General features: G+C 36.0%; 1 protein-coding gene across 1 annotated transcript; it reads right to left on the bottom strand.

Moving 5' to 3' along the window:
* Positions 1-5,300: 5,300 nt before the first annotated feature.
* LOC110908744 (importin-5) lies at positions 5,301-10,984 on the bottom strand. Its single transcript, XM_022153721.2, has 20 exons — positions 9,634-10,984; positions 9,342-9,545; positions 9,081-9,185; positions 8,873-8,938; positions 8,625-8,789; positions 8,453-8,527; positions 8,214-8,368; positions 7,980-8,115; positions 7,822-7,891; positions 7,617-7,744; positions 7,460-7,516; positions 7,185-7,370; positions 6,970-7,062; positions 6,781-6,866; positions 6,634-6,700; positions 6,491-6,557; positions 6,265-6,401; positions 6,043-6,134; positions 5,863-5,929; positions 5,301-5,777 (listed from the first exon to the last, which is right to left on the bottom strand). Exons 1-20 carry the CDS (start codon positions 10,879-10,881, stop codon positions 5,613-5,615), a joined length of 3,369 nt encoding a protein of 1,122 aa, XP_022009413.1. The 5' UTR covers positions 10,882-10,984; the 3' UTR covers positions 5,301-5,612.
* Between the last annotated feature and the right edge of the window lie 567 nt (positions 10,985-11,551).

Raw genomic sequence — 11,551 nt, 5'->3', positions numbered from 1 at the left:
TTTTGATTATGAAAACAACAAGGGATCAAAATGAAAATAAGGAAATCTAATGGGTAAAAAATGAAAAATCATATGGCCTAAAATGCTGCCACTTGGAGGAAAATTAGCAATAATCTTAATGGTCCCAAATACTAAAGTCTAAACAATAAAATGTTTGATGGAGAAAATGACAAACATAAAAAAAATGTTTTTATTTAAAAAAAATAAGGGCTTGTCGTAAACGTTGCGTTTTGTTGGATTGAAATTTCTAAGTCATCCAAGAAAAAGAGGGTTAAGTGTTAACCACACAAAGAGGTCAATAAAGAGTTTGACGTTGAAAAAGAAGATGGAGAAACAAGAAAAAAATTATATAATTTATGTGAATGGGACCTATTCAAATTTGTTGATAAAATGTATTGTAAGTTGTAAAGTTTTTGATTGAAAACATCAAGCCATATTTCAAGGACAAATAGAATTTTGGAATGGTGGTTGACCCTTGTTATCGAAGATTCAAAAGGCATGGCATAACGCCTTTTGGTTATACTTTAAACTAACTTAATTCCACATAAGTGACACATCAACTTTTTTTCCTCATTTTACTTTGTCTCACTCTAAGGAAATGGTTTAACATGTTAACACATAACTCATTTAATGCACTTTAACATTGAGTTTTTGTCTAAAAAAGAAAATAATAATTAATTTAATCTTTTAACATTAGGTTAACATGTTAACACATAACTCATTTAATGCACTTTTAACACAAGGAGGGAGTGATTTGCAATGTTAGTTAACATGTCATGTCATTGTTAACACTCTAGATGTTAGAGTACATCCCGTGGCCTAAGATTTTCTTTTAAGGGGAATTTACGAAAATAGCCAAGAATAAGTTTGACTTACCAAAATGGCCACCTCATGCGTCGGTGGAGCAGGGCATCACTGATTACGAGACACCTTTTGCGTCTGCAGTGCTGATTCATGCGTCCGCCAATATACAGTGACACGTGACTCAATGACATCCATGCATCCCATGTGTCCCATGCGTCCATGAGATTTGAGGCATCCCATGCGTCCGTGACTCATCTCATCATCCCATGCGTTTGTGACTCATCTCATGTATCCCATTGAGACACGTGTCACTTGTATATTTAAGGACTCATGGGATGAGTCGGCAACTCATGGGATGAGTCACGGACACGTGTCACTTCTATATTTAAGGACGCATAAGGTGTCTCGTAATCGGTGATGCCCTGCTCCACCGACACATGAGATGGCCATTTTGGTAAGTCAAACTTATTATTGGCTATTTTTCGTAAATTTCTCTTCTTTTAAATGCTAGAACGAGATTTATTATTAAGAACGTGAAACATGACAAGTTAAAATTAAAAAAAAAAAAAGATGTTCCATCCAAAACAAACGTAACATGTTTAAGGTAAGAAAAATAATCACTTGTCTAAAAGACATGTTAAACCTAAACCGAAAGATGGCGATGAAATTTCTAGTTGGTTTCTTTGCTCACATTGGTGTGTGATTTATGGCCTTTGATTGGACACGTAAACTCGACTAAATGGCTTGATGTGAAAAACAATCATGTCTAGGATTTACTTCATTTATAGATATTAAAGACTAATAATATAAATTTAGAAAACTTATACATAAGCCAGAAATACCTAACACAACAGTACAATCACAATAGTTACAAACTAATAAATAGACAAAACTAATTTCAATTACTAAGTTGTTCTTCCATATGTCTTCTAACTGCTCTAGGATGTGTATTGCTCCATGTCGCGAAAAAGAGAGAACCGAGACCGAGGGTAACTCCCAAGAAATGGCTATAACAAAAGAAGATTATACACGCATGGCCGGCCCTGGGGGTGGGCGGGGAGGACCACTGGCCAGGGCCCGGTATTTCGAGGGGCACGTTTTTATGATAAAAGACCCGATATGTATATGTAAAATATTTTTTTAATAGTGTATACCCATATAAACACCAACATAGGCTCCCTTATAAAACTATTCTTATGATTTAGATTAGTTATTAACCCCTTTGGCATTAGTTTTAGACCTTTAGTGAGCCCCTTACCCAATTTCATTAAGTCGTATGGGCACATTTTTTTCGAGTTCGAACAGGGTACACAAATTTTCAAGACCGGCCCTGTATACACGAGTCTAACCGAAGAAAATCGGGTCCAATACATGATACTTGAACTTCAAAGAAATTACCATATTATAAATAAGCAACATGTTGTTGCTTCCTATGGTTATACATTATGCATAGGGTGCTTTTCAAAAAAATTTTGAATTTTACTACTTTAAATCTAAAAGTCTTTTACCTTTTACATTTTAACCTTATTGATTTTTTTACTTTTACCCAAAGCTTTTTAATCTTTTGCAATTTAACACAAACATTTTTTTTTATTTTCATCTTTAGTCCCTCATACTTTTATTTTTTGTCTATTTTTTCCCGTTTTACAGGCCAATCACAATGCGTCTATTTTTCTCCGTTTGAGAAGTCCATCGCAACGTGCGGGTCCTAGATCGACTTAGTTATTATTTTCTACGTTTTTACGTTACGGTCTAATTTCTCGCATTAACATGATGCAATGGGCGTCCGTGGTTCAACAATTTTACGTATGTTTTTTCATTTGGTGTAATTTATTCTTTTTTTATTTATTTTATTTTTACGAGCTTTCCTGATATTGGTGGCCGTTGGCAGTGGTGTGGCATTGGTGTTACTTGGCACGATTTTAGGAACGTATTTAACCTATTAAGTTTTTTACTAATGATTTGTTTCGAGTTTACCCCTATACCTCATTTACTTTAAAAGAACTATTTTTACGTGTATATTTTTATGTATTTGTCGTCAAGAATTCGATTTGCTATACGTTTCAAAGTAAACTTTTTCTAAAAACGAGATAGGTCAAATATAATATGTGTTCGTATAAAAAAACCATTTTTATGTACGTTTCGGTATACATTCAAGTTGGTGTATGTTTCGACGTAAACTAATTTGGGAAACGAGTCAGGTCAATATAATATGTTTTCGTGCTTATTTTAAGAATGTTTGGTAAAATTTGTTTTGAATCGAGTGGAGTCAAATCGGGGTTTCTTTTTTCCCTTTTTCACAAGGTTCTAATTAATCTCTTTTAATTATACGTGTCAACTTTCCCGTTACATGTGTTACGTTTTCTATGTATGAGTTGTGTCACATATAATACATATGTATGAGTCGGGTTACATATAATACATTATGATTGTATGATATAAATTTGATTTACTTTATGTGTTGATCCAATCGCAATGCTTATATAGGTTACATTGAGTTCAATCGGGAAACGTCTAAATACGCGTTTTCATATGATTAACGCATCACATAACATTTGACTAACCCATTCGATGTTTGTTACGTACCCGCGCTGCAACGCGCGCGGGTGTTATTGCTAGTTGTTATTTAAAAAAGAGAGTTTCAAATGTGCCCAAAGTGGAGCTATGGTAAACAAAACATCAATACTCAAAGCTTAAGATAGCTTGGGTCAAATTTTATTTCATTTGCGCATAACAATGCCATTAACCAACCTATCAATACTTGACCTATGAACACAAATCTGAGCCGGAATTCTCTGGCTCGCGCAAGCCAAGTTTTGTTACGAGTCCTAAGCTTATTGAACCGCCGAAGGTGACATCAACAAACCGCAAAGGTTGAGTGCATGCTTAAGCTAACCGTGTCACAACAGTTGTTGTCGTGCTCAAAAGTTAATCACATGTTAAATTGTTTAAATTGTGTATTTAAAGTGTTTTTAAGGCAAATTAAACTAAGTTTTCTACCACATGTCACAGCACACAACAATAAAATACCGCGAACACAAACCTTCATCAACAAGGAAATTAAAATATGTTTAAATGGATTGTGTAAAACATGTGGTCTTTACTATTCTTACTCTTTATATGTTGTGGCCTCATGTGTTATTTATCGGAATTATTTGCAGTTATATACTCCATTCCTTTTTCATTCTTTCCGGGTGACATTTAGTATTTTTTAAAAATTGCTAATCATTAATGGTAAGACTTTAGTTCTTTTTGTAAAGTTTTTTTCCATCATTAACAGAAAAACTTTATGGTTCTTAACTTCTCTTTTGGATCTTTTAAAGTTGTAACTATCTTCGGTTTGTTGTTTATTTTCTAATACGTTTAAAAGACCGTGATAGCTGCGAATAAATGATGGCATCTTCAACCCATTTTTTATCCGCATCCTCATTCTTAAAATTTAGGGAAAATCTAAAAAATTAGTCCATCCCTATATTTGGGGATCCACTGTTCACACCACGTCCCCTCTTCTCCAACTACCCTCCCCATTCCCTCCACAACAAACCAAAATCGATTGGAAAATCTAAGAAATTACCCCTTCCCTATATTTCGTGTTCGTCTTTTTTGGCTCTAGAAATTCTTCCCTCTTGCATGTCGATTATTGTAAATTGTTTTGTGAATTTAATATTCTTTGGGTGAGTTGATTTTAGTTCATATGTATTCTCCCTCGATTTTCTGGGAAATTACACCCAGTCTATATTTCGTGATTAATTTTCAGTTTTGAAATGTCTGTAGAGATATGTTACTTATACTTGGGGTTCTGATTTTTATTTTTATTTTTCGTTTCTAGCTTGAGAATAAAGATTAAACAAAGTTGTCAATCACCCAACAAGCCCATGATTGTGTTTTAAATTCTCCTTTTATATATTTATTTTAAAGTACTTTCTTTGTGCAGATGATGACATTTGAGACCAAGTATTGGTGCTTTCTCTCTTTTAGGCAAAGCAGCAACCACTCTGCTTTTAACATCTTAGCTCTCATTACATTTAAGTTCAAAAAAAAGTGAGATTTTTGTTGATTTGTGGGGTGGGTTTATAAGAGTGTTATATAGTGGCGAATCCAGCAATTTGCGAGAAGAGCAAAAAACAGATCAAGTCAAAACGAGTCAGTCAAAACAGCATATAACTAACATACACGTTCAGCATTTTAAACCACAGATTACTCAAATCAAGTGATACATGAAACTATAAAATTAAGAAACACACTGAATTTGGTAAGAGCAACAGAAAAAATCTTGTCATCATCAATACCCGACTATCACAACAAATACCATCTACAGTCGACTACGCTAAGAAGCCCGTTCAACCAAGCCCACCAGTTTAACTCGGCTCAGCGTTTAATTCTTTGATATATGGTTTATTTAACATTATTGCGGCTCATAATCACTCCCTTTATAAAATTGAAAACATAAACAGTATGTCCAGTGAATCACAATATAAATCATCAACAGAAAAGGCAAATAAAAACAACAAAATTCATCCAAAATCTTCAATCTCCAAAATCCAAACATTTTAAGGTACAATCTCATTATGCAAGACCAATCCAAGACCACAAAACTCAAAACCTTGGCATCTTTCAGGACAAAACTGCCGACACATACCAAATGTTCACAATATGTATATGCACAACCTACACCTATTTCACATTTCCAACATCTTTTCACCACCCCAAATGCATGCAAAACTGAATTTTAAGTATATATTGTGTGGACAAAAAACAAATAATACACACCCCAAACAGAAAAACGAAGATGTGATTGTATAAAACCTCTAGGAAGAGAGAACGGATTGAAGAGCAAGCTGTTGTTGAGGTTGTAACGATGACAAAGTTGATGCCATGGCAGATGGTGGTAATGTTTGCTGAAGCTGCCTCAGAAGATTGATCATTCGAGTAGCGGTCTCTTCAGAAGCCAAATCTTTACCAGCAGAAAGAACCTAATACGTGAAAGTCATGATTATTAGAGAATGTAGATGAAAAAATAAAATTAATAAAAAATTATTCGAGTGTGGATATATGTACATCTGCAAATACTCCAACTATCTTCGGAAGATACTGATGGTTAAGCCCTAACAATTCTCCATCAGACCTGAATACAATTCAATAAGAATGAAACTTTTCATATTTAACGCGCTAATTAATTTTAAAGAATTTAACGGACAACTTATGTTCTCGAGTCTCGTTTGAAATTTCAGACTATACCTTTCCACCATTGAGCAAAGCTGATCATGCACAACTTTAGCCTCAATCAAGTCACCTTTTATTGGCAAGCAGTTTAGCCATGCAGGAACAATCTGACCAAATAAAACAGGATTTATAACATTACAATTATCACGTAGTTGTCCAACAAATCATACTTACAAAAAAAGACCATGTTTAAGAACATGTTAATTTGATATATACAATAAAGAAAGACTAAATTACCTGAGCAGCATTAATACTATCACGGTGAAATTGGCAAATCTTGCCAAGAGCTGAAACAGCATTGTCATAAGCCATTACATTATCCGGATGTAATGCATCGGGGCGTCTTATGACAGCATCCAATCTAGAAAGCGCCTCTATAAAATGGCAAAAGGTGGACAATCAATACTCACTAATAGTCCAATTATGGAGATAATTAAAATCAAAAACAAAACAAAAGGCCTACCGCCAACATATGGTCTGAATGCAACTCCACCATACTCTGCACACATGCCAACCCCGTAAACAGCAGCCTGACAGGTGTCAAATATGTTAGTTAGATGCCCAAAAAAGATAACAAAGGCCACCATGGCATAGAACCATGCATACCTGGCGGACATCCGTGCTTGTATCATTGCATGCTTCCAGCACAAATGGTAGAAAAGTACCATAATATCTGTAACAAGTAATTAAATAATGTATACGAGTAAGACCAAGAACATCGATAATACTAAGTAAGTAGAACAGATTACTTACTTCACAGCTGCATCTCCACAATGCTCAGCAACGTCATCGAATATGCAAATAGCTATTCTTTTCTCCTCATCGGTCCTATCCTTGCCCTAAAGTAACATCCCATATTAAAGGCATGCATCCAGACAGCATTTGCAAAACAACTATAATTGAGAAGTGAACACAAAAATATGATGAAAGTATGAAACTCACCCACATAGGCATCAAGTACGGTAATAATTCGTCAAATAAAGGCAAAAATGGAGCCTTAAAGGTCTTAAGTAGAGTACCCAAACAATCACCAACCTAGGTTTAAGAAAAAGAAAAAGAAAACATTATTTAACAGAACCTAGGTTTAAGAAAAAGAAAAAGAAAAAATTATTTAACAGAATAAAATGGCATAAAAGGGTAAGTCAATAAAAACATACTTGATCAAATAGTTCTTCCTCTTGCTCATTTTCTTCTTTGAGCATTTCGCCCTCTTCTGCATCAAAGTCCTCTGCTTTGACTCTTTCGGCTCTTTCGTTTCTTCTGGCTGCACTGGCTGTCATCGCCTGTTTTAGCTCTTCCACAATGCTTCTAACTTGGCTTTCATCTAAAAGGGACCCACAAATCTGAAACAAAAAATAAATCAGAATATCTCATGACAGTTACAAACAAATGAAAGTCTAGATTTAGTATGTATGTATATAATGAATCACACCTGTACACACTCCTTAATTGCCTCCAGCATGTTAGAGCAAATTTCAGTCTCTGGTTCCTAAAACCAAGAATTCGATGAATAATGAATGATTTATTTCATTATTTTGGAATAAATCATCACTTGAGTTCTAAAAGTATAAGATAAAGTTGAAAATAACCTTGTGTAAAGCATCTACTAAAGCTGGTATGATATAATCAGACAACTGCTTCACATATGACTCATTTCGACCCTGAGATTGACCCTTCTCAACAGCTAATTTTGCTGAACGAAGAAGCTCCGGCATAGCTACAAATCAAAGAGAAAGTTAATGCTCAAAACAGAATATTTAACTATTATTAAGCTTATTATAGGTAGGGTTGTACCTGAAACTGCAGCCTTCCTAACTTCTTCATGAAAATAAAATTTAAGAAGTGGTACTAGTGTTGGAGCAACCTGATTGAATTTGATCATTAAAAAGGTCAACTTGTTATATAAAAAAGATGCATAAAAAGACGATAAAAGTTAAGTAGCAGACATTCACCTGATCAATCCAAGGGAAAAACCCTTCCTTCAGCTCATCAGCATAGCAACACAACATGTTGCATGCTGTAGCTTTCTCCTCAAGGACACTTGTCTTGATCCCTATTCTCTTATCTCCAAGTGTGATAGTCTCAATGCTACAATTTTATACAGAGTAAACTTATAAAGATCCAAGACCAAAACGAATAATGAGAAATCTGTAAAAGATTAAATATGTATTAATCAGCTATCAGACCTTTCATCATCAGACTCATCAATATCTGCATCTGAATCAGCAGATGTAATCGTAACATCTGGTTTAAGTTGAGCAGAATGAAGCAACGGTGGCATGACAACGTTCATGTAAGGGAGGAAATCTTGCCCTAAGCACTTGCAAAGTCTTGCCCATGCCTGCAACAAAGAAGGTCAATTATAAAATATAAATACAAAAAAGTTCTGTATTATACGAAAAGCTATTACAAAATAAAAACATACTTGCAACATGTAGCTTGATGTAGGGTCATCTGTCTCAAGTTGGGAACCTTGCAGTGACATAAGGACATCCATAACCTTGAGCCACATAATAAAATGTTAGTCCTTAAAAGAGAATGTGCGTGTGTGTATATAAAACAAATGATAAAAATTATAAAGAAGTGATGAACTATACATGCTTGGCATCATCCTTAAACTTGTCTTTTCCAACAGCCATTCCAACCAAACTAATACACTCCATAGATTTGGCACGAAGCATGCGATTAGTTTTGTCGGTTGCATTCACAAGTATGGTTTTCAAGTAAGGCATAACTGCATCATAGTACTTTTGAAAATGCTCCTGCCAAACAGATACTGTGTGAGAAGCAATATTACAGAAAAATAAGCAAATTAAAGTTAAAAAGAAATGAATATGCACAATACCTGAGATGAGTCAGCAACCGATGCCAATGCAGTCAATGCCCCCTCTTGCACCATCTGCTTAGGATTCTGGATACACAATTAAAGTTCAATAGTTAGTTTCTATTAAAAACTGTTGGTGTGTCAGTTCAATCAATAAACAAATATTAAAACTATTTTGTTAATGTAAACTGTTTGTAGAAATTTTAACAACCAAGACACAATGACATACCTGCAACAATACAAGTAATTTTCCGACAATCCCATCCAAATACGGCTTTAGAAGTTCCGGTGTACAATTTTCACTAAAGTTGAGCACTGCTGACGCCGCATGTGCCTGCAAAACATACATAAGACAATACATACAGCAAGTCATTCTCTTGTGTTTCTTCCAAACCTCGAACAGATTAATAAAACTACCTTAATGGTTCATGACACAATAACTGTTTAACACAATCAACATATACATACTGAATGATAAAAGTTATATCACCTGCACCCGTGGATTATTAAAATCATCCATTGCTGAAGCTAATGCCGGAAGCACAAGATGATGATATTTGTTTTGCAAGTCTGGTCCCAAGTCTGTAGATAGCTGACCAATTGCATTGATAGCTGCCCATCTAGCCCGAGGGTGAGGATCATGAAATGAGTTCAAAACCATAGTGACAACTTGCTCTAAGTTCTTTGTCATAACCTATATCAATACAAAACAATAAAACAGTTGACATATACTTTGAATTCAGGTTCCAATACAAACCAAAGAAAACATTAAAAAACAATACCTTTGAGCAGCCTTCTGCAATTTGAGCTAACGCAATGAGTGCAGCATGATGCTTTTGCCATTCAGGCGCAGCAAAATAAGCCGGCAAAACCTCAGAAACAACCGGAACAATCGTATTTCCACCCAACGAAATCGAAAGCCTGTCCAAATACTCTTGACCAGCACTATAATTACTAGTCTCGCCTGCATCCTCATGTTCAACCTCAGCACTATGCCACGCAGGATCATCTTCCACATCCAACAACATCTTCATCAGTATCTCAAACAACCTTTTAATAAACTGCGGCAACTTCCTAATCATCCCGGGCGCCCTCTCCCTTGCTTCCGCCAAAGTAACAACAAACTCAAGCGCCAAATGCTTTGTCCCCTCTTCCAGAGTCTCGGCTTCAGCAATTTGCAACATCGCTCCCACAACTTCCGTTATCTGCTTCCTTAAAAACCTTGGCTCAGTACCTGCCAACTCAATCAACAGTTCTAACGCGTCCTGCGCGGTGGACTCTTCACCAGAGTTCAACGCTTCGGTCAACGTCTGCATCATCAACGGCAGCAAATCATGAAACTTATCCCTGTCCGACGCCTTCTCCAAACACTGAATGAAGTTAATCGAAGCATTCAAAGCGGCAATCCGCACATCCGCATCCATACCCGTCCCCAAACACCCTAAAAAAACGCTATGCAAAGTATCCAAATGCGGAACCAACATTTCACCGATATACTGAGCCAACTGAGCAAAAATCAACAACGCACTCTCTCTAAGCCTAGGGTTTCCAGACGTAACACACGAAAACATAAACGGCAGAAGCTCCGGCCACTCATTCTCAGGCAAAACCACCGCCGCAAGCTCGGAAACCGTATCACACAACTTTTTCGCTATAGACTTAACCGATTCTCTACTAACAGACTCTAATAAACTCGATTTAAGCGTTAATTTCGTCTGTAGCGAAAGCGAAGGGTACAGAGTTACCGATTGAGAGTCGTCGTTACCAGATCCGGCGGTGAGGATGCGGCGGAGGAGGACGGCGGACATGGCGCGTGCTTCGGCGTGCGGAGAACTGTGGAGGAGTTGAGATAGTTTGAGAACGAGAGTGTCTGGATGATGTTGTTTGCAGAGGTTGAAGAGAGTTTCGGCCTGTGAACGCTGCTCGTTGGCGGCGGACATGAGGTGAGAGATTAGGGTTTCGAATTGAGTGTTGTCCGGGCCGAGGATGGTGGCGATTTGAGCGAGGAGGAGGTTATCGGAGGAGGCCATGGTGGTTGTTGGAAGATGATGATGGCGGCGGCGGTTATGATAAGTGATAAAATGGGTTTCGTCTCCGTCTCCCTCCGGTTTTTGAAGAGATGGAGGGAAGAGGGTTTTAGGCTTTTTAGTATAGGGTGTGTTTGGACATGGGATAGTGATATTTTTTTGAGGTAATTACTGTTTTCATCCCTATGGTTTGTTAAAAATCACTATTTCAGTCCATTAGTTTAAAAATTGCAATTTCATTACCTGTGGTTTCACTTTTATAACAATTTCATCCCTGTGGTTTCACTTTCATAACCATTTCAATCCATTTATTTTGTTAGTACAGGGACTGAAATGATTACGGGGTGGACTGAAATGGTTACGAAAGTGAAACCACAGAGATTGAAATCACAATTTTTAAACTAATGGTCTGAAATAGTGATTTTTGACAAACCACAGGGATGAAAACAGTAATTAACTCTATTTTTTTTTCTTTATCTTTTATTTATATTTTTATACATATATTAAATAAAAATATATTAATTATTATTTTTATTATTAACTATATAGAATTTACTAATTTTCTTCTTCTTATCACTTACAAAAATTACTATTTATTTTTTTAACCTTTTAACCTATAGTTTTCAAAATTTACCAATGTGTTATAAAATAATGTTCATGGTTAACCCTTATA

Source organism: Helianthus annuus, chromosome 14, assembly GCF_002127325.2.
Source record: "Helianthus annuus cultivar XRQ/B chromosome 14, HanXRQr2.0-SUNRISE, whole genome shotgun sequence".
Taxonomy (NCBI): Eukaryota; Viridiplantae; Streptophyta; class Magnoliopsida; order Asterales; family Asteraceae; genus Helianthus; species Helianthus annuus.
Note: the sequence above shows the minus strand (reverse complement) of the source record. Positions and strands in the feature narration are given on the sequence as shown.

What these genes read in the sequence shown, in the direction of transcription:
- LOC110908744 (XM_022153721.2), bottom strand. Translation starts at nt 10,881, where the DNA reads ATGGCCTCCTCCGATAACCTCCTCCTCGCTCAAATCGCCACCATCCTC. An exon ending in GATGAGTCTGATGATGAAAG is followed by an intron (nt 8,116 to 8,213) that starts GTCTGATAGCTG and finishes ATAAAATTGTAG; the next exon opens with CATTGAGACTATCACACTTG. An exon ending in CGTACTTGATGCCTATGTGG is followed by an intron (nt 6,867 to 6,969) that starts GTGAGTTTCATA and finishes ATGTTACTTTAG; the next exon opens with GGCAAGGATAGGACCGATGA.